Source organism: Aulonocara sp. 'chitande type north' Nkhata Bay, linkage group LG5, assembly GCF_057382095.1.
Source record: "Aulonocara sp. 'chitande type north' Nkhata Bay isolate Kocher_YH1m ecotype deep benthic linkage group LG5, A_spYH_male_GT1.1, whole genome shotgun sequence".
In the NCBI taxonomy this organism is placed as follows: domain Eukaryota; kingdom Metazoa; phylum Chordata; class Actinopteri; order Cichliformes; family Cichlidae; genus Aulonocara; species Aulonocara sp. 'chitande type north' Nkhata Bay.
The window spans coordinates 8,601,720-8,625,235 of NC_141348.1; the positions used below are offsets into that span (position 1 = coordinate 8,601,720).

Here is a 23,516-nt window from a genome sequence, read left to right on the forward strand (position 1 = left end):
TTGTCACACCCTATCATGTGATTCACTGAGGTCAAATGACCCAGGATGTAAGTGGGTGTTAAGGCGCTGGGAAGAGTCTCAAAACGGGATTATAGATGGAAGACAGTTGGTGTCGTAAGCCACCACCTCTGTTAACTGGGTTGATAAGAATGATATGAGAAATCTGAAAGAGATAAGCAACCGCTTCAATATGGTCCATTTAACTGAAAAACCAAGGAAACAAGCAAATACACGCTTGAATAATTATTTTTATTTGTATTTGTATTTGTATTCTATTTTTATCTTATTGTATATTTATTTTATTTTATTCTACTGTATATAGTATTTTATTTTATTCTATTCTGTACAGTTGTGTACTGTATTTATTCTTATTGTATTCTAATTTTTGCCTCATAACTTTTGCACTGTCCACTTCCTGCTGTGACAAAACAAATTTCCCACGTGTGGGACTAATAAAGGTTATCTTATCTTATCTTATTTACTGATGCAGTAAACTGCTCAGCATTTCATGACATAGTCCCAAAACCCAATACTTAAATCTGTCAAGAGGCTTGAAGGAGCTAGGTTGCACTGAAAGTGATGATGTTACAATAAATAGTCAGACACCCTCTATTCCTAAATTAAAGATGTTATGTTATTCAGAATCAGATGTGGCCGCTATTATAGACAAATTTTTAAAAAATCTAAAGTTAAAGATGTGTATGGTTTGAATATTTATTTTAGAAATGCTCACAAAGATTCTTTGATGTTTCCAATAACACATATGATTAATCTATCACTCAGGTTAGATTGTAAGTATAGTAAATTCATGAAAAAGCAACAACAAAGCATCACTTCCAGCAGTTTGCAACAGGGCACAAGCAGAGAAAAGGGCACAGAGCCTTTGCTCTAGCAGGTGATTTCTCTCTGTGAGAAATGACTTCACATTTCATTTTCTAATCTTAATGAAATTTTAATACAATTGCCGAGATTGTTTTGTAATTCATCACTGAATGAAAAGTGCTCTTTCCTCTGAGACAAATTCGATGACAGGTTGACTTCTGGTTGGAAACAATCATGGTGACGTGCCTCCTGAGCCTTCAGAATTCCTCTTTTATCCTCTCCTATATCTGGCAATGATAACTTGTAGGAATCAGCTCCTGGGCCAGTAAACAGCTGCTGAGATTAATCACTGTGATGGAAAGTTACTGGCACTAAAAATTTAGCATAGGCTGAAATTGGGAAGTAGTCAGATTTTCCCAGAGAACAGTAAACTATAGCTTGATCTGAATGATCCATACTTAGTTTTAAGTATTATTCTTTTATTGTCAGCCACAAATCTTTTTTTTTAAATACTTGTTGTCCTGTATCTTACACTTTTCTCTCTCACTTTCTTAGTGGTATTCCTGGGAAGAAGTGTGGAACCATCATCTTCACCGCTGAGGAGCTGAGTAACTGCAGAGTTAGTATCAGCTTAGATGAACCTTGTGATACAAACAGTAAGAGGAGTTAGAAAGTTAAGCATGGCAGCCCGACCTCATGATGGCCACAGTCTGTGTTTCCATTTGTTAACCAAGTAAATTTAAATTACCTGGATATTGAATGACCATTTAAAGGACTTCAGGATAATTTTGTAATTTGCATCATACTCTCAGTGTGATGAGAAGAGCTGCTCATGAATTATAAATCCTTATTTTACACTTTGTTTTTTATATCCATGTTGAAGAAGATCAGATTACTGTTATGTATATATGTAATCAGGTTTGACCTTCTTTGCTTCACTATCAGACTCGTGGTGGTGGTGACAGCTCAAGAGTCCTTGAGAACTCTGAGAGCCCTGTTGGATTTATTGTTCAAATGTTTGTCTCTGAGCAACAATCTATCTTCTATACATTTCAATTAACGGTCAACCCAGTACTGCAATACCTTTTGCACCAGAACCTCATTCTTTCTTTCTTAAAGAAACAAAACAAATTGGTAGAAATACAGTGGGGCAAAAAAGTATTTAGTCAGCCACCGATTGTGCAAGTTCCCCCACCTAAAATGATGACAGAGGTCAGTAATTTGCACCAGAGGTACACTTCAACTGTGAGAGACAGAATGTGAAAAAAAAAATCCATGAATCCACATGGTAGGATTTGTAAAGAATTTATTCGTAAATCAGGGTGGAAAATAAGTATTTGGTCAATAACAAAAATACAACTCAATACTTTGTAACATAACCTTTGTTGGCAATAACAGAGGTCAAACGTTTACTATAGGTCTTTACCAGGTTTGCACACACAGCAGCTGGTATTTTGGCCCATTCCTCCATGCAGATCTTCTCGAGAGCAGTGATGTTTTGGGGCTGTCGCCGAGCAACACGGACTTTCAACTCCCGCCACAGATTTTCTATGGGGTTGAGGTCTGGAGACTGGCTAGGCCACTCCAGGACTTTCAAATGCTTCTTACGGAGCCACTCCTTTGTTGCCCGGGCGGTGTGTTTTGGATCATTGTCATGTTGGAAGACCCAGCCTCGTTTCATCTTCAAAGTTCTCACTGATGGAAGGAGGTTTTGGCTCAAAATCTCACGATACATGGCCCCATTCATTCTGTCCTTAACGCGGATCAGTCGTCCTGTCCCCTTGGCAGAAAAACAGCCCCATAGCATGATGTTTCCACCCCCATGCTTCACAGTAGGTATGGTGTTCTTGGGATGCAACTCAGTATTCTTCTTCCTCCAAACACGACGAGTTGAGTTTATACCAAAAAGTTCTACTTTGGTTTCATCTGACCACATGACATTCTCCCAATCCTCTGCTGTATCATCCATGTGCTCTCTGGCAAACTTCAGACGGGCCTGGACATGCACTGGCTTCAGCAGCGGAACACGTCTGGCACTGCGGGATTTGATTCCCTGCCGTTGTAGTGTGTTACTGATGGTGACCTTTGTTACTTTGGTCCCAGCTCTCTGCAGGTCATTCACCAGGTCCCCCCGTGTGGTTCTGGGATCTTTGCTCACCGTTCTCATGATCATTTTGACCCCACGGGATGAGATCTTGCGTGGAGCCCCAGATCGAGGGAGATTATCAGTGGTCTTGTATGTCTTCCATTTTCTGATGATTGCTCCCACAGTTGATTTTTTCACACCAAGCTGCTTGCCTATTGTAGATTCACTCTTCCCAGTCTGGTGCAGGTCTACAATACTTTTCCTGGTGTCCTTCGAAAGCTCTTTGGTCTTGGCCATGGCGGAGTTTGGAGTCTGACTGTTTGAGGCTGTGGACAGGTGTCTTTTATACAGATGATGAGTTCAAACAGGTGCCATTCATACAGGTAACGAGTGGGGGACAGAAAAGCTTCTTACAGAAGACGTTACAGGTCTGTGAGAGCCAGAGATTTTCCTTGTTTGAGGTGACCAAATACTTATTTGCCACCCTAATTTACGAATAAATTCTTTACAAATCCTACCATGTGAATTCATGGAATTTTTTTTCACATTCTGTCTCTCACAGTTGAAGTGTACCTCTGGTGCAAATTACTGACCTCTGTCATCATTTTAAGTGGGGGAACTTGCACAATCGGTGGCTGACTAAATACTTTTTTGCCCCACTGTATTCCAGCCATTCACAGAAGTAGGCCCATGCCCAGAACCCAAGGACCAATGGGATTTTCAATCTCTGGATCATATCTTTGCTGAAGATGAAGCAGAGACACAAAACAGCATATGGATGACCATCTTTCTGAGGATCCCAAAAGGTTGATTCTGTTCCTCTGGACGTAGTGTTTTCAGTGGAAGAAACATTTCGTCACTCATCCAAGTGACTTCTTGAGTCTCAGCTGACTGCAGGTCTCCCCAACCTTATAAACAGTACATTTGCAGCACCACTGAATGAACAATGGGCTGGGAGGTCAGTTCCTTGATCATTAATTCTCATGACGATTGATCAACTACCACTTATCAAAGCCCACTGATCGAAGCTCATTGATCAAAGATCACTGATCAATGGAAAGAAAGCTCCACCCGATCCAGGATTGAAGGACAACTGTTGCCTAAGTGAAAACCCTTATGTGTCAGGACTATTGGAACAGTTGAGAAGCATTTTTTCTAAACATTTCTAAACTATTTGTGTCGGGTGGCTTTTAAACCACCCGACACAAATAGAGTAATATAGTGTACGCTGATGATTTATACACCAGGGAAACCAAACAACCTCTAGCAAAGCTGATGGTACGATGAAGAATTCGTCAGGCGAGGACTCCGCAGTCTATTTACACCTCCAGGCCAGTGGACACTCTTTCAATCATGAGGATGTACACATCGAGCGGGGAGTCAAGGAGGTCATTTACGTGAAAAGGGAAAGACCATCTCTGAATCGAGGAGGGGGCCTAAGGGTATATCTTTCACCATCTTACAATGCTGTGATTGCAGCCATTCCCCAACTCTCTGTCAAGACCATTGGACTGGTCTTCACAGACAAGACTGGTGTGATAGACCCCAGCCTGTATCTTGTGCTCAGAGCTTGTTGATGTGCTGTCTTCAGCACTGACCATGGCTCAGGGGTTTGGGAAGTGCACCTGTAACCGGAAGGTCGCCGGTTTGATCCCCTACCGCCTACCTGTCTTGGCCAGAGGGGCCAATGGTACAATATGGCAGCCTCGCTTCTGTCAGTCTGCCCCAGGGCAGCTGTGGCTACAACTGTAGCTGCCTCCACCAGTGTGTGAATGTGAGAGTGAATGAATAGTGGTATTGTAAAGTGCTTTGAGTGCCTTGAAAAGCGCTATATAAATGCAATCCATTATTATTATTAAATGTTAAATGGCTCTGTGTTATATCCTGTTGCCACTAGGTAAAGTTCTTGTTGGGTTTGAGTCATGTGCTCAATAGACTTTTTGTCTACGGATATTACAGTTTGCTAGACAACATCCTCTTTTAAGTACTTATTGTCAAATTATGTTCAAAAATTCACAAGTTCATTCTTAAAAAATAAACTTGAAGATAGACCGGATCCTGAAAGAAACTGTTCTTGTTTTCCTAGGACATAGCCACTATGCAGTTTTGTGCAAACAAGCTGGATAAAAAGGATTTCTTTGGCAAGTCTGATCCTTTCCTTGTCTTCTACCGGAGCAACGAGGATGGCACGTGAGTGTTTTGTTTGGAATGTATGAATTGTTAGAGAAACTGTATATCCTCTGATATGCAGTCAATCTGTTAGCTGTCCATCTAAAGAAAAGCGCTGCTCCTCTGTTCCAGTTCTGGCCTTATTACTGCCGGTGAGTAAAAATAAAACGCTAACACATTTGTCTTTTGGATCCAGTCCCATGAGGAGAGTGAAAGGTACTAACTCTTCAGAAGGAAGAAGTGGTTATAGATTTTCTCTACACTGAAGTAGAATGTTTTAATTTGTACTTCGTTTAAGTTTTAAGTATTTCAAAAATATAGTTCAGGATGAAAACTTTCTGTTTACTCTGGACTGTTTCTGGTGTCTAATGTTACATTTCATTTAGATGATGAGTAATAATAATAATAATAATAATAAATTTTATTTATGAGCGCCTTTCAAGTCACCCAAGGACACTTTACAATAGGATAAAACACTTAGTAACACTTAGTAGCATGAAGCCTTACCAAATGTTATTATTTATTTATAAGTGACTTATGTATGTATGTATGTATATATTGTACTATTCTTAGTTAGCGTATTGTCTGTCTTGTCTTAATGTTGGTTTAAAATGGAGCACTGTAACAAAAAATAATTTCCCCCAGGAATCAATAAAGTATTCTGATTCTGATTCTGATTCTGATTAACCAGGGATATGTGGTATCCAGGGACACATTTTGTTCACTATTTCCTGTCAATCCTAGAGCCCACCAACATGTGTTTCATGATAAAAAAAAAACTCCCCCCTCCTGACATTTCATCTATGTTGAGATGTCTCCTTTTGTTTGCAGGTTTACGATCTGCCACAAGACTGAGGTGATCAAAAACAACCTAAACCCTGTCTGGCAGTCATTTACTATTCCTGTTCGAGCACTTTGTAATGGAGACTATGACAGGTGAGAGAACAGTGCGCTGATTACTTTCTTATTTTAAATCATTATGCTATCGAATATAAAGGTTTATATTGAGCTAACACAGGGTCAGCTACTGCAAAAAATTAAATAAATAAAAAAAATAAAGACAAAAACCCGACAGCTACTACTTCAAATTTAATTTCCTACTAATTTGTAGTCAGACAAAAGAGCTCTCACCTCTTTAATATATGTCTTTACCAGTGTTGGTCAAGTTACTTGAAAATAATAATTAGTTACTAATTACTGATTACTGCTCCAAAAAGTAATCCCATTACTTTACCGATTACTTATTTTCAAAAGTAATTGGTTACTTTATTACGGTACTTTTTAAAAACATGATGCACAACCTGAATAAGTAATAAAGCAACAGATCTTTCAGCCCAGTTCAATTTTTTCTGCATAATCCATCATATAAAAGTGAAGCAAATGAAAAAGTCTGTTTTGAAATTTTTTTTTATTAGTTTTAATCTTTAGTTTCATGCACATTGCATCAAGCAAAAATTAAATTATATGCAGCAGTCTCTGACTGGAAGAAATGTGTTTAACATTTAAACCTTTTCTGCAGATTCCAGCTTATAAAATTTAAAAAAAAATGTTTTGTGTTTACACTTTTTCAAATAGATGCAAGTAAAACACACCAAAAAATTTATAAAATCAAAGATTGAGCAGCACTAAGTCCTGTCTCTTAAATCTGTTGTCACCTGTTTAGCAGGAGTGGGGCGGGTGGAGGTTTGCCCGGTGCCACAGCGTTCATGTCAGTGGGAGGATCCGGGGGTTTCTCTGTGAATGTCACATTCCCGTGGCAGCGTGCTCGGAGCTCGCTCAGAAGTTTAATTTTTTGCTGTAGAAAGACGTTTTCTTCCCACGCAGAGTGAACAGCAGACGCTAATGTTTTTGTAATTTTTTACGGAATCAAACTCAAAGTAATGTGAGTACTTCCAAGCTTTAAACGCTGCACGGTCGTACTCTCTCCTGCTCTCCATATTATGCATTGTTGATCTGCACATGTCTGTTGCTGTGCAGGCTAATTTGTCACAGACGTTTGCCACCTACACTATGTCTAGGTCACAGTCTGCTAGTCAGAATTTGGTTATATCATGGAAATTTGATGCAGCTACAGAGTGTCAATGCTAGTTTTGCTTTCCTTGTGTCTTTGTCAAGTCTTTCCAGCTGTGTTTCCTGTGTGTTTCCATTCTCCCTAATCACCCTCGTGTGTGTATATATTTTGTCTGTTTTCTCTTTGTCTCTTATCAGGACGTCTGCTTCTCTTGTCCATGTTTCCAGGTTCCATGTCCAAGTTAATTCATCCAGTTTAGTTCTGTTAGTTAAGCCTCAGTTCCTGTTTTGCCTCTTGCTAGTATTTTCATTCAGCTTTTAATAAACGGCTCATGTTTTGTTAAAACCCACTACTGCCTGTACATGTATGCATTTGGGTCCTTATCCTCTTTCCTCACTGTCTGCTGCCATAGTCTCATGACATACTGTGCTTTATTGGACAACCAGCGTCCCTAACCTTAAACCCATAGAGGTATTGTCAGGAGGAAGATAAGAAAAAACCCAACCTAGAAATATAGATGAGCTGAAGGAGGGTGAAGGAGCCCCAACCAAGTTCTCATTACATTTTCGACTGTAGAAGTTCCATGACTTCATCCATGAAAAGCATAGAACATCTGAAGGTTCACTTGTACTCATCAGGACTTCAGACTTATGCAGAAACATCATCTTCTTTCTTAAACTGGGTCTGTCTTCAAATTGAAGATTTGAGGTTTGTCTTTCCATATTCATACTGAATCCTGTATAAAGCTGAACTCTGTGGTGGTCAGAATAATGCCAGCAGTCGGCCGTGAACTCAGTGTCAGGCCAGTGCTGGTGTTATTGAGACTAATGCAGAAGTAATAAGCAGCAAACACACACGCACAGTATGTACATCTAAGCCTAAATCAACCGACAAATAAGGGATTACTAAGGATTTTCCCTTAGACAGTAGTTGTCTTTCTTCGCACCTGAAGTGAATGTCCAGTTGGGATAACCACATTTACTCAGGGCCTTCTTAATAGGATATTCTTCTGCTTCCATGGCTGCTGTATCTGTGGGGATGCCTCTCATCATCCACTGGAGCACAAAGTGTCTGTCATCACCAGACTCTTAATAGAGCAGATTCAGTGCTGTGGTGAGTTTTAAAACAAGATTGGAACACTTCTAGAATTTCATATTCATACAGGAGGGACTTAAATTGAGTGTAGACAAAATTTTAAAGGAGTTTAGGCAACAAAGGTAGCTTGGAGACAGGCTCGACAAAAAAAGGTTAAGAAAAGGGTTGCACAATAGCATCTTTAAAAAATTTGGCACCACACTAGAGGTCAGACTACTGTTAATAATGGCTAGGATGAATGTGTGGGGGGTATATGTGTGATGCTAAATTTTGAGTCCTCTATTAGAGGCCTGGAATTTTGAGGGTTCTTCGCAGTATCTTAGGTGTACCTAGGACTGTGTTCTTCTGCACAGAGACCTCTTATACACTCGGATTCTGCTGGAGCTGCTCTTCCAGTATCAGGGTTACAACTCCTTATGTTCCTGTTACCACCAGGACTGCTTTGGACTTTACTTTCCACATCTGCTCCAGTTGTTCCTTCTCTATTTTCTTGTCCTCCTTCCTGATGTTGCTGTCTGTTGGGTTTGCCATATCTATCACAATTTTTTGTCTTCTGCTCCTTGTCACCCACTGCTACAGGGGTGTCAAACTCCAGGCCTCAAGGGCCGGTGTCCTGCAGGTTTTAGATGTGTCCTTGATCCAGCACAGCTTATTTAAATGGCTAAATTACCTCCTAAACATGCCTTGAGGTTCTCCAGAGGCCTGGTAAGGAACTAATCATGTGATTCAGGTGTGTTGACCCAGGGTGAGATCTAAAGACTGCAGGACACCGGCCCTAGAGGCGTGGAGTTCGACACCCCTGCACTACTGTCTGGTTAGTTTGCCAGCAGCTGCTTGTCTGTCTGGAACTTTTGGTGCCATAGGACCTTGTTGTTCTCCACCTCCTTTGGTGGTGTCTTGTATTGGGTATTTGGGACTTCTAGTCCATATATACTATCTCAGCCACTTGGTTAAGCCTCTCAGTGTATACTGTTCTTTACATCTTATGTTCTGCTACTATATGGTGGATAGTCTCTAGGGCACCTTTGGACGGACTTGTTGGCTTTGGTATATTCCTGCCTCTATGGCTGGTGCTTAGGGCCTGTTATTGGGCTGCCATGATCAGACATAATACATTTTTAAATGGACTAACAATGAGGGGGAGTTGTTGCTACGAGTAACACAAAAGTACAAAGCTGCAAAAGCGAGTGAGAATTAAAGAATTTAAAGAAAAGCTATCTGGAGCGCGTACAAACTGATATTCATCTTTTTTAGGGCAGTCAAAACAACCGCTGTATAATGTACTCTGCTATCTTTGTTTATTTGGTCACATGACTGCGTCACATGACTAAAATACGTCATCGTTTTAGAAAGTCTACGTTTTCGTGTGTCCACACTGCAACGGAACAGCTGCGTTTTGAAATGTATGCGTTTTCGAGAGCGTTTTCAAAACGCTGCCTTTTTCCTTGAGGAAAGCGCCGTCTCAGTGTGGACGGGAGGTCAAAACGGAGAGAAAACGATGCGTTTTCAAACAACAATGCATTAGTGTGAACGTAGCCTAAATAAACTCCTATCAGCAAGGATATCATCTGATTGTTGGGGCTTTGTCTCAAATCTTGTAGGGTCTTTACTGTACAAACTAAAGCAGGTTGAGCGGACTATTGTTGAGATTGGGTGCTGTTTGTTTAGACACTAAAGCTGGTGGGCCTAAACCTCACATCAGGAGGTTCTTTAAATACGAGGAGTATGTGTATCAGAAAACCAGGGCACAGAGACTGAGTAGGTCTAATCAAAGAAAGTTTATTCCCTGAGGAAGAAAGCATGCATAAATACTTTTTACACTAAAAATCCCACAATAAAATTGTCCAAAAAACGCAATACAAATATCAAAGTAAAATCATGCAAATAAAATCCAAACTACACTCAAGAATAAACACTAAAATAACAATAAATCCGACTATAAAACAAATACAAGTTTCTGCTGTGTAACATATAAATTTATTGAATTTAATTACATTTAATTACTTCTTACACAGTAGCTGTTTAAGTCACAGAAAACTGGACCTGCATCTCACACAGGCAATCAACCTGTACAGGAAAAGAACAAGAAGTAACAAGAGTCACTCCACCTCATACTCTAAAGCACAGCGCACACGGTCACATGGATGATCGCACGACTGAAAGAATCTGAGTCATAGCACCGACTTTAAGGAAGAAGGCCTACAATGTTTTTTAAAGTTGTCTTATTTCAAATATATAATCCATTATACGTATTATTTTTTCCATTATTTTCATTATTGAATGAATTTTTATATATTATATAATTATATAATTTTTGACATTGGTAAGCTGTATAACTTTAGGGTCACCATTATTTTAATTGATTTCATAATGTGAAACATCCTTTGAAGAAAAGTTAACTTACTCAACTTTCTGATGGTCTCTCCCTATTGGCTTCCTGCCATTTCACTTTCTCACCCTCACACTCCCTCTTATCTTCTGTAAATCTCCCCTATGTCTATCTCACCTTGGCTTCCTTGTCTCACCTCCCTCCAGGACAGTCAAGGTGGACGTTTACGACTGGGACAGGGATGGGAGGTAAGCGCTCTCACTCTGTGTGACTCTCCTTTTCCTTGCTTTAATTTTCAGCTCCACACGGAGTCTCTGAAATGTCACACATTATTCTTTCTGACCCAAGGCATTTTATTAGAACAAGTGAAGAGCTCCACCTGCTTGGCACACACTGGGCAATGAATGAAATCTTGTGAGTGAAAGGTTGCAGCTAAGTGGTTAGGAGGTCAGGTTATACATGGCTTCTACGTCTCATCACAGATGCTGGCTACTGTAGGAGCCCTCATACATGTGGGGCTTAATTTGCAGATATCTTGTGGGGGTTTTCAGGCTGTCTGACCTCATGTTGCTGTTCCACAAATTTTACTCTGAAAATACATTTTCAGTCTTTTCTCTATGTTCTATCTTCTGTCTCTCTTTTCACTTTTTGTGAGAAAAAAGGAAACCTGAAGGAAATGTTTGTCTTGCAGAATTCATCAGGCTGTAATTCTGATGCATTTTTACTCAGTTTCCCTTTTAGGCTTTGACACAGTATTCTGTTTTGTCAAAATAGAAACATAACAATGACAAATGTATACGCATAATACATTTTTGGATAAAATATCTCTATCGACCAATGACGTGTCATTGTGACAGGGACAAAGAAAGGGAATCCTTTGAGGCTAGACACTTTTTCAAAATTAAAACAGACACTGACTAACGAGCTACACATCACAAAAGTTAGAGCCATTAGAGGATCTGAGTGCTCTGTTGGGGCTATACACGTCGAGAAAGTCTGTTAGGTAACTGGGCCCCATTTTTAAAAGTATACAAAAGGATTTTAAATACGATACGGTATTTAACAGGGAGCCAGTGTAGATTGGCTAGAACAGGGGTGATGTGATCATGCCTTCTGGTGCCAGTTAAGAGGCGTGTTGTGGCATTTTGAACTAATTGCAAACGCTGGAGGAGAGAGAATTGGAGGCCCATGCACAGAGAATTGCAACAGTCTAGTCTCGAAGTAATAAAGGCATGGATAAGCTGTCCAAGGTCTTTATGTGGAATATAGGGCCTTGCCTTGGAGATTTAGCGTAGCTGGTAAAAACTCGTTTTCACAACTGAGGACACTTGTTTGTCTAATTTGAATCTTTGTGATCTAAAGCACAGGACAGCAAGGTTTAAAAGGCAAATATAGCCTAGTTAAATTAAATATCTACAGTTAATTTAATTCAGAGCAGCACAGTGGTGCGGTAGTTAGGGCTGTTGCCTCACAGCAAGAAGGTCCTGAGTTTGACTCATCTGGCCAGGTCTTTCTGTGTGGAATTTGCATGTTCTGCCTGTGTTTGTGGGAGTTCTCTCCACTTCCTCCCACAGTCCAAAGACATGCAGTTAGTGGGATTAGATTGACTGGTGATTCTAAATTGCCCATAGGTATGAATGGCTGTCTTTCTCAATGTGTTAGCCCTGTGTCAGATTAGTGACCTGTCCAGGGTGTACCCCGCCTCTCGCCTTTTGGTATCTGGGATAGTTTAATGTGTGAGAAATACCACATCATAGAAGCTGAAAAGGATACACTTCTCCTTAAATTAGTGCAACTTAATTGCAACTATTTTGTATAAGTTTGTAATACAAGACAACAAAAGGAAGATCCATGCAATCCTTCACATTGGTTAAAGGGAACCCCGGCTATTAAGACATGTTTGCGCTAAAATATGTACTGTGCTTTCAATAACACATATGTGGTACTAAAATACGCCAAATGTTTTCCTTAAGCACCATCCATCCATCCATTCGCTTCCGCTTGTCCTTTTTCAGGGTTGGGGGGGCGCTGGAGCCTATCCCAGCTGTCATGGGGCGAGAGGCAAGGTACACCCTGGACAGGTTGCCAGTCTGTCGCAGGGCCAACACACAGAGACAGACAACCGTTCGTGTTCACATTCACTCCCGCTTTCACGCCTATAGGAAATTTGGATTAATCAATTAACCTATCCCCACAAACTGCATGTCTTTGTACGGTGGGAGGAAGCTGGAGTACCCGGAGGGAACCCACGCAAACACGGGGAGAACATGCAAACTCCACACAGAAACACTCTGGCCTGATGGTGGAATTGAACTCAGGACCTTCTTACTGTGCGGCAACAGTGCTAACCACCGTGCCACCGTGCTGCCCCCTTTTAAGCACATTTTATATAAAACCGATTTACCAGTAGGCCACCATTGTTATTTAGTTCTCAATGCACTCTGGGTAGTGACGTCATACGGTTGCACCGCATCCAGTTCACAGTTAGCAGTGCACTGGAAATGGCTTCTGTTCAGCCTTTCCAGTTTGAACCAGAGCAAACCGAGAGAGAGAATGAAAATAGTCAACCAGCACTTAGTTTAGATGAAGATGAAAACAATCCGTCACATGAGGACGAGAGAGTCAGGTAAAACTACTGGTGTCTATGCGGCTACTGTAAAGCACCAAAACCTTTTGAAGCCGTATGTCTTAATCCAGATGTTCTTTGGGCAGCCCTTGTTAGCCTCCATGACCGGTATCCGGTCTTTAAGTGATAACGTGATGAATCCTGCGTCTGGGTCCAAAGTATTCTGCACTTAATAAGACTGATGTGTTTTAACATGTTTTGCTTTTGTATCTTGTTATTTAATATCAACAAGCCCCTAAAAACAGTCAGTGATCACTATCGGCTTCTCATGGTTTTTATTACCGCTAATTATTTTAAAACACAGTTTTTAAACCCTTAAAATGTAACTACAGCCCAGCCCATGCAGCAGCAGTATATTAATGACTAACTAATCTCGGTGGTTCTCCTGACTGACGTTTGGTCCGTTTACAGAATCCTGCCATGCGATTGCATTTGCCCCTAACCATCGGGAGCCCTCACATTAACTTTTATCGAGTGGAAAAAAAGTCCTCCATTCATTAGTGGACCTTTGTTGTTGCCACTAGCTCTGTGCCAATTTTGGGCGCCGATTTTCTTTGTGCCCACGGACTGGTGGTCGATGTCGCTAACAGACGCTTATTCGATGCTCTGTCCTTTTCTTTAATACACTGTTTCACTCGGGCCATCGAGCCCCTGAATTGAGCTAATTTTGTGACTTCAGGGAATGTTTTTCAGTGTTTGCTCTTGGAGTTCCCTTCACTGACTGTTCCTAATTTCATGAACATGGCTACGAAGCACGGGGTTGAACATTATACCCTGACGGTCGGTCCCCCGGTGTTCGCACGCGTGCGCCTCCTCAACCCCGCAAAACCCTCCGTCGTTCGGGAAGAGTTTGCCGCTATGGAGCATCTCGAGCCTGTAAGGGCTGGCTAAGTGACGCTCATGTCAGGAGGGGCTAGTGCCTCCCTATATAATAGGCTGACATAGCGTCAGATGTCATTCAAAAACCTCTTCTCACTTCTCACAGAAGCCTGTAAGACAACTGTGCTATTGGGTGGTAAAGCTAAACTGTCCACAGATTCGAGTGAACAACTCGGTAACCGGGCGCTTTGTTCCCAGCATTTCAGTTGTCCACTAGCATACAAGCAGTAGCAATACTGTTCTGTAGCTAGTGCTGGTGTCAAGTAGCAATACTTTCACCCTGGGAAGTAGCAATATTTTCCCAAAGCGATGTAGCAACACTTTGCTAATAAAGGTACCACTAGCTTCACCATGAGGTAGCAATACCCTTCGGCACTAGCGGTTTTACACATTAGGTAGCAATACCTGCAGAAAAGTAGCACTACTTTTCACCCCATGCTAGCTGAGAAATAGCAATATTCTCCACACTCAGTGTTGGTCTCGCTAATGTGCACAACCCTCTAGCTAACCATGGCTACGACTGACAACGAAGTTGCGAAACTTTGTCCTTGCGGCAAGAGGATTTTTGCCTGGGATACACACCCGTGTGTGCAGCATGCCTAGGCTTATCTCAGGCTCAGGCTGCCTTGACACCTGCACACGACTGTATCCACTGCGCGGCTTTCCCACGCAAACTCCGCACAGGCTAGCTCGCCAGGCTAACCTGTCGGGTGGCGACTCTTTGCTGTGTGAGGCTGCTGCAGCGCAAGGAGAAATTGAGATGCCTGATGATTTGGCAACAACGCCAGGCCGAGCTGGGCAGAGGCAGACCCTCAGCCCATCGCGGCCGCTCTCCCGTCGCTGGAGGCACATGGAGAATGTGAGTTTTTCCCCCATGTTGGAGTCGCCCGGGGAGGAGATGCTAATGATGACGGAGATGAGTCGGCTGACTCAGAACTCCTCCTGTCTGACGAGGAGGAGGAGGGTTCCACCTAGAATCAGCTGGGCTGCAAAGCCCTCGGCTACCGGCGAGGTTGAAAAACCGACACCGCCGTCTCCCCTGGATCTCGACATGCAGGACATGTGCAGCTGCTAGGCTCAACATCCCATGGCCCGCCATACAAACAGAGGTTGTAAAATCTCGTTTTGATGGTAAGAAATTGCCAAAGGCGAAAAAGATGGGGAAGCATGTGTTGGCTTACCAACCTGATGACTAAGGAAAAAGTGTTTTACTCGCTGCACGATCAGAAAGCGCCGCTCGGGGTGGATGCTCTGGCTCACGAGTGGCCAAGAACCCTCCTCTATGCTTTTCCCCCAGTGGCCCTCATTTCTCCAACTCTGGCCAAATTGAGAGAGAGAGGTCACTATATGATCCTGATAGCCCCGCACTGGCCAGGGAAGCAGTGGCTGGCAGAGATTTTTCAGCTGCTGTGCGGCCCACCTTGGCTGTTATCACTACACAGAGACCTCCTGTCTCAGGCACGGGTGGAAATATTCCACCCCCACCTGGAGATGCTAGCTCTAAGGGCTTGGCCTGTGAGTGATTTAACCTGAACACAGTGGGGCTCCCTCATAGTTTTATCGACACTATTCAGTGTTCTAGAGCATAGGTGTCAAACTCTGGCCGGCGGGCCAAATTTGGTCCACAGCCTAATTACATTTGGCCCGCGAAGCCATACCAAATTACTATTAGAGCTGGCCTACTGGTATTATACAGCTAATATATATATTGTTTAGTATTAAGCTTTGCTTGTTCCATATTCAGTTTTTCAGCAAAACGTGTTTGAGTCCATAAGAAAAGATTCATTCTTGTATCTAGAGGAAGATTTTTTTTTTCAATAAATATTAATGTTAGCCCGCGACTTTGTTCCAGTTTAGAATTTTGGCCCACTGTGTATTTGAGTTTGACACCCCTGCTCTAGAGCATCGTCTACTAGGACACTATATGAGCACAAGTGGCGTGTGTTTGAAAGCTGGTGCTTAGAATCACAGGCCATCCCTTTTCAATGCTCTGTGGCTGTGATTCTGTCATTTCTTCAGGCCCTGATTGATAAGGGTAAAGCCTTCTCCACCATCAAGGTGTATTTGGCAGCAATTTCAGCCTGCCATATTGGTTTTGAGGGGAAGACTGTTGGCCAGCATCCCTTAATATGCCGTTTCATGAAGGGTGCACGGCGTAAATTGCCTACATCTAGGCCACTGGCTCCATCGTGGGACCTTCCCACAGTATTGGCTGCGCTTTCCTGTTGCCCATTTGAACCCCTGGAACAGGTTGAGTTAAAATTTCTGTCCTTGATGACAGCTCTATTAATTGCTTTAGCTTCAGCTAAGCATGTAGGAGAGATCCACGCTCTCTCAGTGCATCAGTCATGCATATACAGGCCAGAACATCCAGACTGGCCAACAGCCTGTATCCACAGGCTGTGAGGCTCCTGAACTCTCTGCCCCCCTCTCACGGACAATAACCATATCCAACTTCTTAATAGCAATGAACTGGTCTGCATTGGTGCATCATATCTTTATTCTCTTCCCCCTCCTGCCCCCCCCTCTTTCTTAAATAGATAACTATCATATCTGATATCATATCTCACAGTACAATAATATTGAATGGGTTGCATTGTTGTATTTTGTCATGTTTCTCAGGTCTTTGTCTGAATTTCTACGAACATTATTGCTAAGGATTGTCTTATTGCATTGGAGTCACACTGGGTTAAATATGTACACTTGGGTTTTAAGGGTATTTATTATTTTCTTCTTTTTTTTGGGTTGTATGGAAGCCCCAAACGCAATTTCATTGTTCTTGACAATGACAATAAATAAATAAATACTAAAATACTAAATACTAATGCATTCAGTTGTCCTCGGATAATACGAGGGTCAGTATGCGGCTAAACCTCGCCTTTATCCCAAAGGTTGTCGGCACATGTTCCCCTACAGATGTTCTGGCCTTTCACCCACCGCCTTTCTCCTCAGAGGAGCAACAGCGGCTGCATACCTTGTGTCCAGTCCGTGCACTGCGCATTTATATCGACAGAACCCAGAGTGTCGGACAAAGTGAAAAGCTATTCGTGTCCTGGGCTAATCCACATAAGGGAAAGCCTGTGTCTAAACAGCGCCTCTTCCATTGGATAGTAGGAGCAATTGCCCAGGTCTATACTAGCAGGGGTCTTCAGCCTCCTCACACATTTGCTAGGTTTTACAGGTTAGATGTAACAGCACCTAACCTAGCGCATTCAGTCCTCAGTGCAGGTTCTTCCCAGGTGGGAGCTTCTCCCCTGTGAAGTGCTGTTGGGAACAGTTGTCTTCTTAACAGGCATGTCTGGCAATCCAGCAGTCAGTATTCCTCCCATAGTGAGACACGAAACGAATGCTATGAAAGAGAACTTAAGGTTATGTATATAACCCCAGTTCTCTGAGTAGCATGAGTGAGTGTCTCACCAGACCGCTCTCCTTGCTATTGTAACCCTGGTAAGATTTACAGCAATCAGAAGTACAGGGTTCTTTGAATGCATCGTAGTCCTTGTCTGATAGTTTAATTTCCGGGCTTGCCCTGAAGGCACCATCTGCGGCTCCGTGCACGTGAAGGTGTGGTGTAGAGGAAAAAGGACGGCAAGGAAAAACTCCATGCTGCCGCGGAGCACGGTTTTTTCCAGTTGAAAGAGAGGAAAGAGGTTTAATTAACATTTGTGAGAGAGCTGTCGTTAGCGGTGAACCACAGACGGGTACCTACCTGAAAGGAGTCGGAGTATTTCTTCGAACTTTTTTGAACTATTCTGGTGAGTTAGCCTAGCTCACTTAGCACCGCTATTGCAGTTCAATGCACTGGAAAAAATAACTAACCAGTCAGAATAGTAGTAAATGTGTTTAATGATGTTTAAGATGTGTTTTCATAGTATTGCAATGTTGTGACAGTTTTGGTTATTATGAGTGTCTAGTGTTTTACTTTCTTGGGCCTGCTAGTTCAGCCGCGGCCAGCTAAGTGGTTATGCGCAGTTCACGTGCAATAGCTGTGCTGTTACTGTAACTGCGGGTGATGCACAGTAATACCGGTGTATTTACTTTTAATGTGTCACAAGATGCAGATTTATTTTAATATTTCAAAAGAACCAAGGACATTAGGAACAAGGACATTTAAGGAATGTGGACATCTAACATTCTGCATTTTTGTGTGCAGACTGGTTTTTTTTTTGAGGTACAGTTCCATGGGTGCCAAGTGAGGAGCTGGTATCGTGGGTCTAAGACACTGTTGCTGCTGTGGAGGCCTTCTCTGTGTCAGGACTCCGACACGTTGATGCCTGCCGTACCAGGAGGGCGGTAGGGAAAAAAACAAAAGGAAGCCCACCTGAGAGATACCTTATCATTTTCTTTGCTACTTTTTCTCCGCCTGAGATTCAGGTCGTTTTCAGTTCTTAACCCAGGACAGTGGGTAACTGAATAAACTGACACCATAAGGAACTGGACACTCACATGCTATTTTCTTTTCTTTTTCCTTTTCTTTGGGGTGTTGAAATATTGTGTTTCTTGTCTTACATCTATTTTGATTGGTTCAATTATTTTTGTGATGCATTTGAGATGGTTACTGCATTTGAAGGTATCCCTACATTGAGGATGAGCAAAGGGAACTGATCCAAAAGGAAATATATAAAGCAAACTTTGTTTCATAAACCTGTGGTCGTGCGTGTTATGTGGGTTGGAAGTCTCATTGCTCTTACAGAGTTGCTACCGCCAATCTCCTTCCCAAACCTAGATTCGGATATTGTAGACATTGCACTTGGGCGAGCAGTATAGATCATCTCTTTATAAATAGAGGGACACACGTCCAGGTTACATAAAAAGTGGCGAGCCAGCCAGGAGATTGGTTAATAGTAGCTTTCTGATCTTCCACCCCACACTACGCACGTTTGAGATTTTTGAGATTTGTTCCACTGAGTCAGGTATGGATATTTGCAATCGTTTTGAGGTTAATGGTCAAAACTCCCTGTATGTAACAGGTATAGGACCAGAATACACAGATGAGGAAATAACTGCTGTGTTCAAAGTTAATGGAGATATTTCTAAATTAGTGAGGATCCCTGACGAATCAGGACAACCAGAGGGTAGAGCCCTGGTCCAGTATGCATCTGACAGGTCTATCTCTAGAATCGACCCCATTACTTTGGGTACCGTACCAAGTCCAAAGGACCCAGCTGTGATGTGGTTTGCGAGGACCATTAGAGATGTTTGTCAGGAAGTGGTGGGGAGGGAGATAGCTTGCAGATACCTGGACGAACTAAAGTCTGTCGCAGGCAGTGGCAGGAAAGGTTTCTTGAATGTGCTTCAGGAGGAACTGCATGGGAACCAGGGCACATCACATGACGTACACAGTAATGCTACACAGCCCTATGCAGCTCGAAATGCTAACACACCTAATAATGATCAAAATGAGCCTGCAGAGCCCACACATGTTTATAGTGCATCTGCTAGTTTACCAACGAGCCCAGTCCACATCAGTGAGGATGTTTTTAACCCCCCCCAGATCCAGAGAGTGATTGTGGAGCATGTCATCCGAAGTGAGTCCACCACTTCACCATCCCCACAAATAAGGTTGCGCACCTTCTCTGGGCGGATGCCAAGGCCAAATGGTGAGGTGGACTACGAAACATGGCACACCCAAGTTGATCTTCTCCTTAACGATCCTTCCTTGAATGATGCTCACAAGGTGAGAAGGATTCTTGAGAGCTTGCTGAGTCCAGCAGCTGATGTTGTGAAGCCTCTTGGCATCTCTTCACCACCAAGTGTCTACATCACTCAACTTGATTCTGCTTTTGGTGTTGTGGAGGATGGAGAGGAGTTGTTTGCGGCATTTCTCGGCTCTAACCAAGATAGTGGAGAGAAGCCATCAACATACTTGAACAGGCTCCATAGCCTCCTCACAAGAGCAATTTCTAGAGGGGGAGCCTCAGCTGGAAATTCCAATGATCATTTGCTCAGACAGTTTTGTAGGGGCTGTTGGGATCAGAGCATCATCATCGGCTTACAGTTAGAGTGCAAAAAGGGAAATCCACCAACATTTCCTGAATTCCTCCTCATGCTGAGAACTGAGGAAGACCGCCGTTCCACAAAGCTAGATAGGATGAAAAAGCATTTAGGTGCTTCGAAAGCTAACATGTATGCCCACCATGTTTTTGATATGCCCTCTTATGACTGTGAGCCTGTCCCACTGCCTAACTCAAAGCCGAATGAAACATCAAAGCTTGAAAAGAAAGTAAATGAGCTAACTAAACAGTTGGAAAAGCTAAACAAAAAGCCACCGAGCCTCACTCATGATAGTAATCCTCCCCTAGTGGTAAAAGCAAAGCGAGATGAAACCTCTGATATTGAGAACAAGATAGCTGAACTGACAAAGCAAGTTGAAAAACTAGCACAAAATCAGAGAGAGAGTACTGAAAAGACCGACTGCTTTGCAATCAGTAGTAGTAACATGAAGAGGGGCCTTAAGGTGCCTGGAATGCCGAGGCCGTGGTTTTGTTTTAAGTGTGGGGAAGACAACCACATTGCTGCTCACTGCTCCAATGAACCCAACCCCGCACTGGTTCGCAAGAAAAATGCAGAACTCCGGGAGAGGCAGGATAAGTTTTTAGCTCAGCAGGCTGCTTCCCCATTCACTTTAAACTAGTAGCAGCTCCTGTTGTGGGACGTCCAGGAGCTGCAGTTGATGATAACCCCTGTCCCAACAGATCAGTTGATGGTGCTGGAACACAGAAGAAAGTCATAACCCACACAATGACTGAAACCTACCGTTGCACAGAGCGATCTATACCTGCAGGGCTTGTAGGTCCTCGTTGTGCGGCTTCTGTCTTTCTTGAGGGTGTACAGTGTGAGTCCATAATGGACACCGGCTCACAAGTTACAACAGTGTCTGAGTGTTTCCATAAGAACCATCTGTCTCACTTACCTATACATCCAATTCATGCCCTTCTTGAAATCGAAGGAGCAGGTGGACAGCAGGTCCCCTATCTTGGTTACATAGAAGCGCGTGTCACTTTCCCGCTGTCTGTTCCTGGCAGGAAAGAGGAGCTAGTCGTGTTAGCACTTGTGGTGCCAGAGTGTCAGTTCAACAGCAGGACCCCCCTGTTGATTGGTACCAATGTGTTATTACGACTTTATGAACAAGTACTTGAACAGGATGGTCCAGAGGTTGTTTGCAGACTCTTCTCTAGAGATTTTGCAGTGATCTTCCAGCATATTGCCCAGATCCATGACCTCAACAACCATGCTCATCCTGTCAGGTTACATGGTGGAAACCCCATCACCATCCCTGCAAAACAAAAGTGCTGCATCACAGGTGATGTCAGGTTGAAAAGGAACAGTCAGACCACATTTGTGCTTGAACCCAATGAACATCACAGGTTGCCAGGTGGCGTGTTCCTTGAAGCTGCTCTGATGGACATTCCATTTAAGTCTAGCTGCAAGGTCCCGGTCGTCCTGCGCAATCTTAGTGACCATGATGTTACGCTGCAGCCAAAATGCATCATTGCTCAAATATGTGCAGCTCAGCAGGTCACATCACTTGGACCAGTGAAAGGTGACTCTCATCACAATAAGCCTGACAGTGACAACCTCGAGTTCAATCTTGATGATTCACCAATATCTGAACAATGGAAAGATCGTATCATCACCAAGCTTAGATCTATTCCAGAAGTCTTTGCTGTGGATGACCTGTCATATGGTCACACCACTGCAGTGAAACATCACATCAGGCTACATGACGAGACTCCTTTTAAGGAGAGGCCAAGGCCTATTCATCCCAGTGACAGGGAGGCAGTCAAGGAGCATCTTAAAGAACTGCTTGATGCAGGAATCATTAAAGAGTCACAGAGCCCTTTTGCATCCCCAGTGGTCTTGGTCCGGAAGAAGAATGGTTCTATCAGGTTATGCATCGACTACAGGAAGCTAAATGCTCGAACCATCAGAGATGCATACGCTCTTCCGAACATTGAGGAGACCTTTGCTGCCCTTAGCGGTGCTAAATGGTTCTCCGTCATGGACCTTAAATCTGGTTATTACCAGGTTGAGATGGCCGAAGAAGACAAGCCTAAAACCGCTTTCACGTGTCCCCTCGGCTTCTTTGAATTCAATCGCATGCCTCAGGGTGTCACGAACGCACCAAGCACTTTTCAGCGCCTTATGGAAAGGTGTGTCGGTGACTTGCATCTCAATGAGGTATTGGTGTTTCTGGACGACTTGATTGTCTTTTCAGACACATTGGAAGAACATGAAGCACGACTCATGAAGGTGCTGAACCGTCTTAAAGATTTCGGTCTAAAGCTTTCTCCGGAGAAATGTCACTTCTTTAAGACGTCAGTAAAGTATCTTGGTCATGTCGTGGATGCACGAGGAGTTCATACTGACCCTGACAAGATATCCGCCTTGAGAGACTGGCCTCGTCCTTCAAATAGGAAAGAGCTTAAATGTTTCTTAGGCTTCGCTGGGTATTATCGGCGGTTTGTCGAAGGATATTCCCAGATAGCCAAACCTCTTAATAGCCTGACAGCAGGCTACTATCCACCAAAGAAAAGGGGCAAAGTGTACAAGAGGGAACGCTTCACGACTCTTGTGAGCCCTAATGCACCGCTCGGTGAGGAGTGGACTTCGGAGTGTGAGAGTGCATTCAGAACCCTGATCAAGAAACTGACGTCTGCGCCCATCCTTGCTTTTGCGAATCCACAACTACCATATGTTGTACATACTGACGCTTGTCGCGATGGATTGGGGGCAGCGCTCTATCAAGAGCAGGAGGGGAAGCTCAGAGTTGTTGCGTATGCCAGTCGAGGTCTTTCCAAGAGCGAGAGAAACTACCCTACGCACAAACTCGAATTCTTGGCCTTAAAGTGGGCCGTTTGTGAAAAGTTCAGTGATTTCCTTTATGGGTCAAGTTTCACTGTGCTTACCGACAACAACCCCCTCACATACGTCTTGACATCTGCGAAGTTAGATGCTGCTGGTCATCGCTGGTTAGCCGCTCTTTCTACTTACCAGTTTACCATCAAGTACAGAGCAGGGCAGGCCAACCGCGATGCAGATGGGTTATCCCGGCGGCCTCAAGGTCCGCCTCTTGAGGATGAAGCTTTCACTAAAGAAAGAGAGAGAATAGAGGACATGAAAAAACGGTTCATGGAAGCAGGAGATGACATGGATCATGAGGTGTTCTCTGCATTATGTCAACGTCATCTTGTGATGGTTAAAGATGAACGTCACCCTCATTCAGAGCAGCCTGTCATTGCGGAGTCTCTTGTTGTCGACCCTTCTGTAGTGCCTGATGTTTTCGATGAGGGCACTTTACCATCCATGGCTAACTCTGACTGGTGTAATGCTCAAAATAATGATCCGTCTCTCTCACGTGTCATCACCTTTGTGAGGAGAGCTGTAAAACCCAGTTTCAGAGAGACAAACCTTGAACATCCCGATGTCAAACTTCTTTTTAGGGAGTGGAAAAAACTTGAACTCAGGGATGGTGTCCTGTACAGGAAGTGGTCTGAGC

At 43.2% G+C, this 23,516-nt stretch overlaps 1 protein-coding gene and 1 long non-coding RNA gene across 3 annotated transcripts in view; both read left to right on the plus strand.

Moving 5' to 3' along the window:
• Positions 1 to 23,516, plus strand: part of LOC147329821 (copine-9-like) — a 191,677-nt gene that overhangs the window by 115,949 nt on the left and 52,212 nt on the right. For both annotated transcript variants that reach the window (XM_086291172.1, XM_086291173.1), the window contains 4 exons: positions 1,378 to 1,441; positions 4,995 to 5,098; positions 5,909 to 6,013; positions 10,719 to 10,760. In XM_086291172.1, the coding sequence (XP_086147298.1) occupies positions 1,378 to 1,441; positions 4,995 to 5,098; positions 5,909 to 6,013; positions 10,719 to 10,760 (315 nt within the window). The remainder of the gene's footprint in view (positions 1 to 1,377; positions 1,442 to 4,994; positions 5,099 to 5,908; positions 6,014 to 10,718; positions 10,761 to 23,516) is intronic.
• LOC147329822 (uncharacterized) lies at positions 17,466 to 18,661 on the plus strand. Its single transcript, XR_015129032.1, has 2 exons — positions 17,466 to 17,772; positions 18,171 to 18,661. It is a non-coding gene; the product is annotated as an uncharacterized LOC147329822 (long non-coding RNA).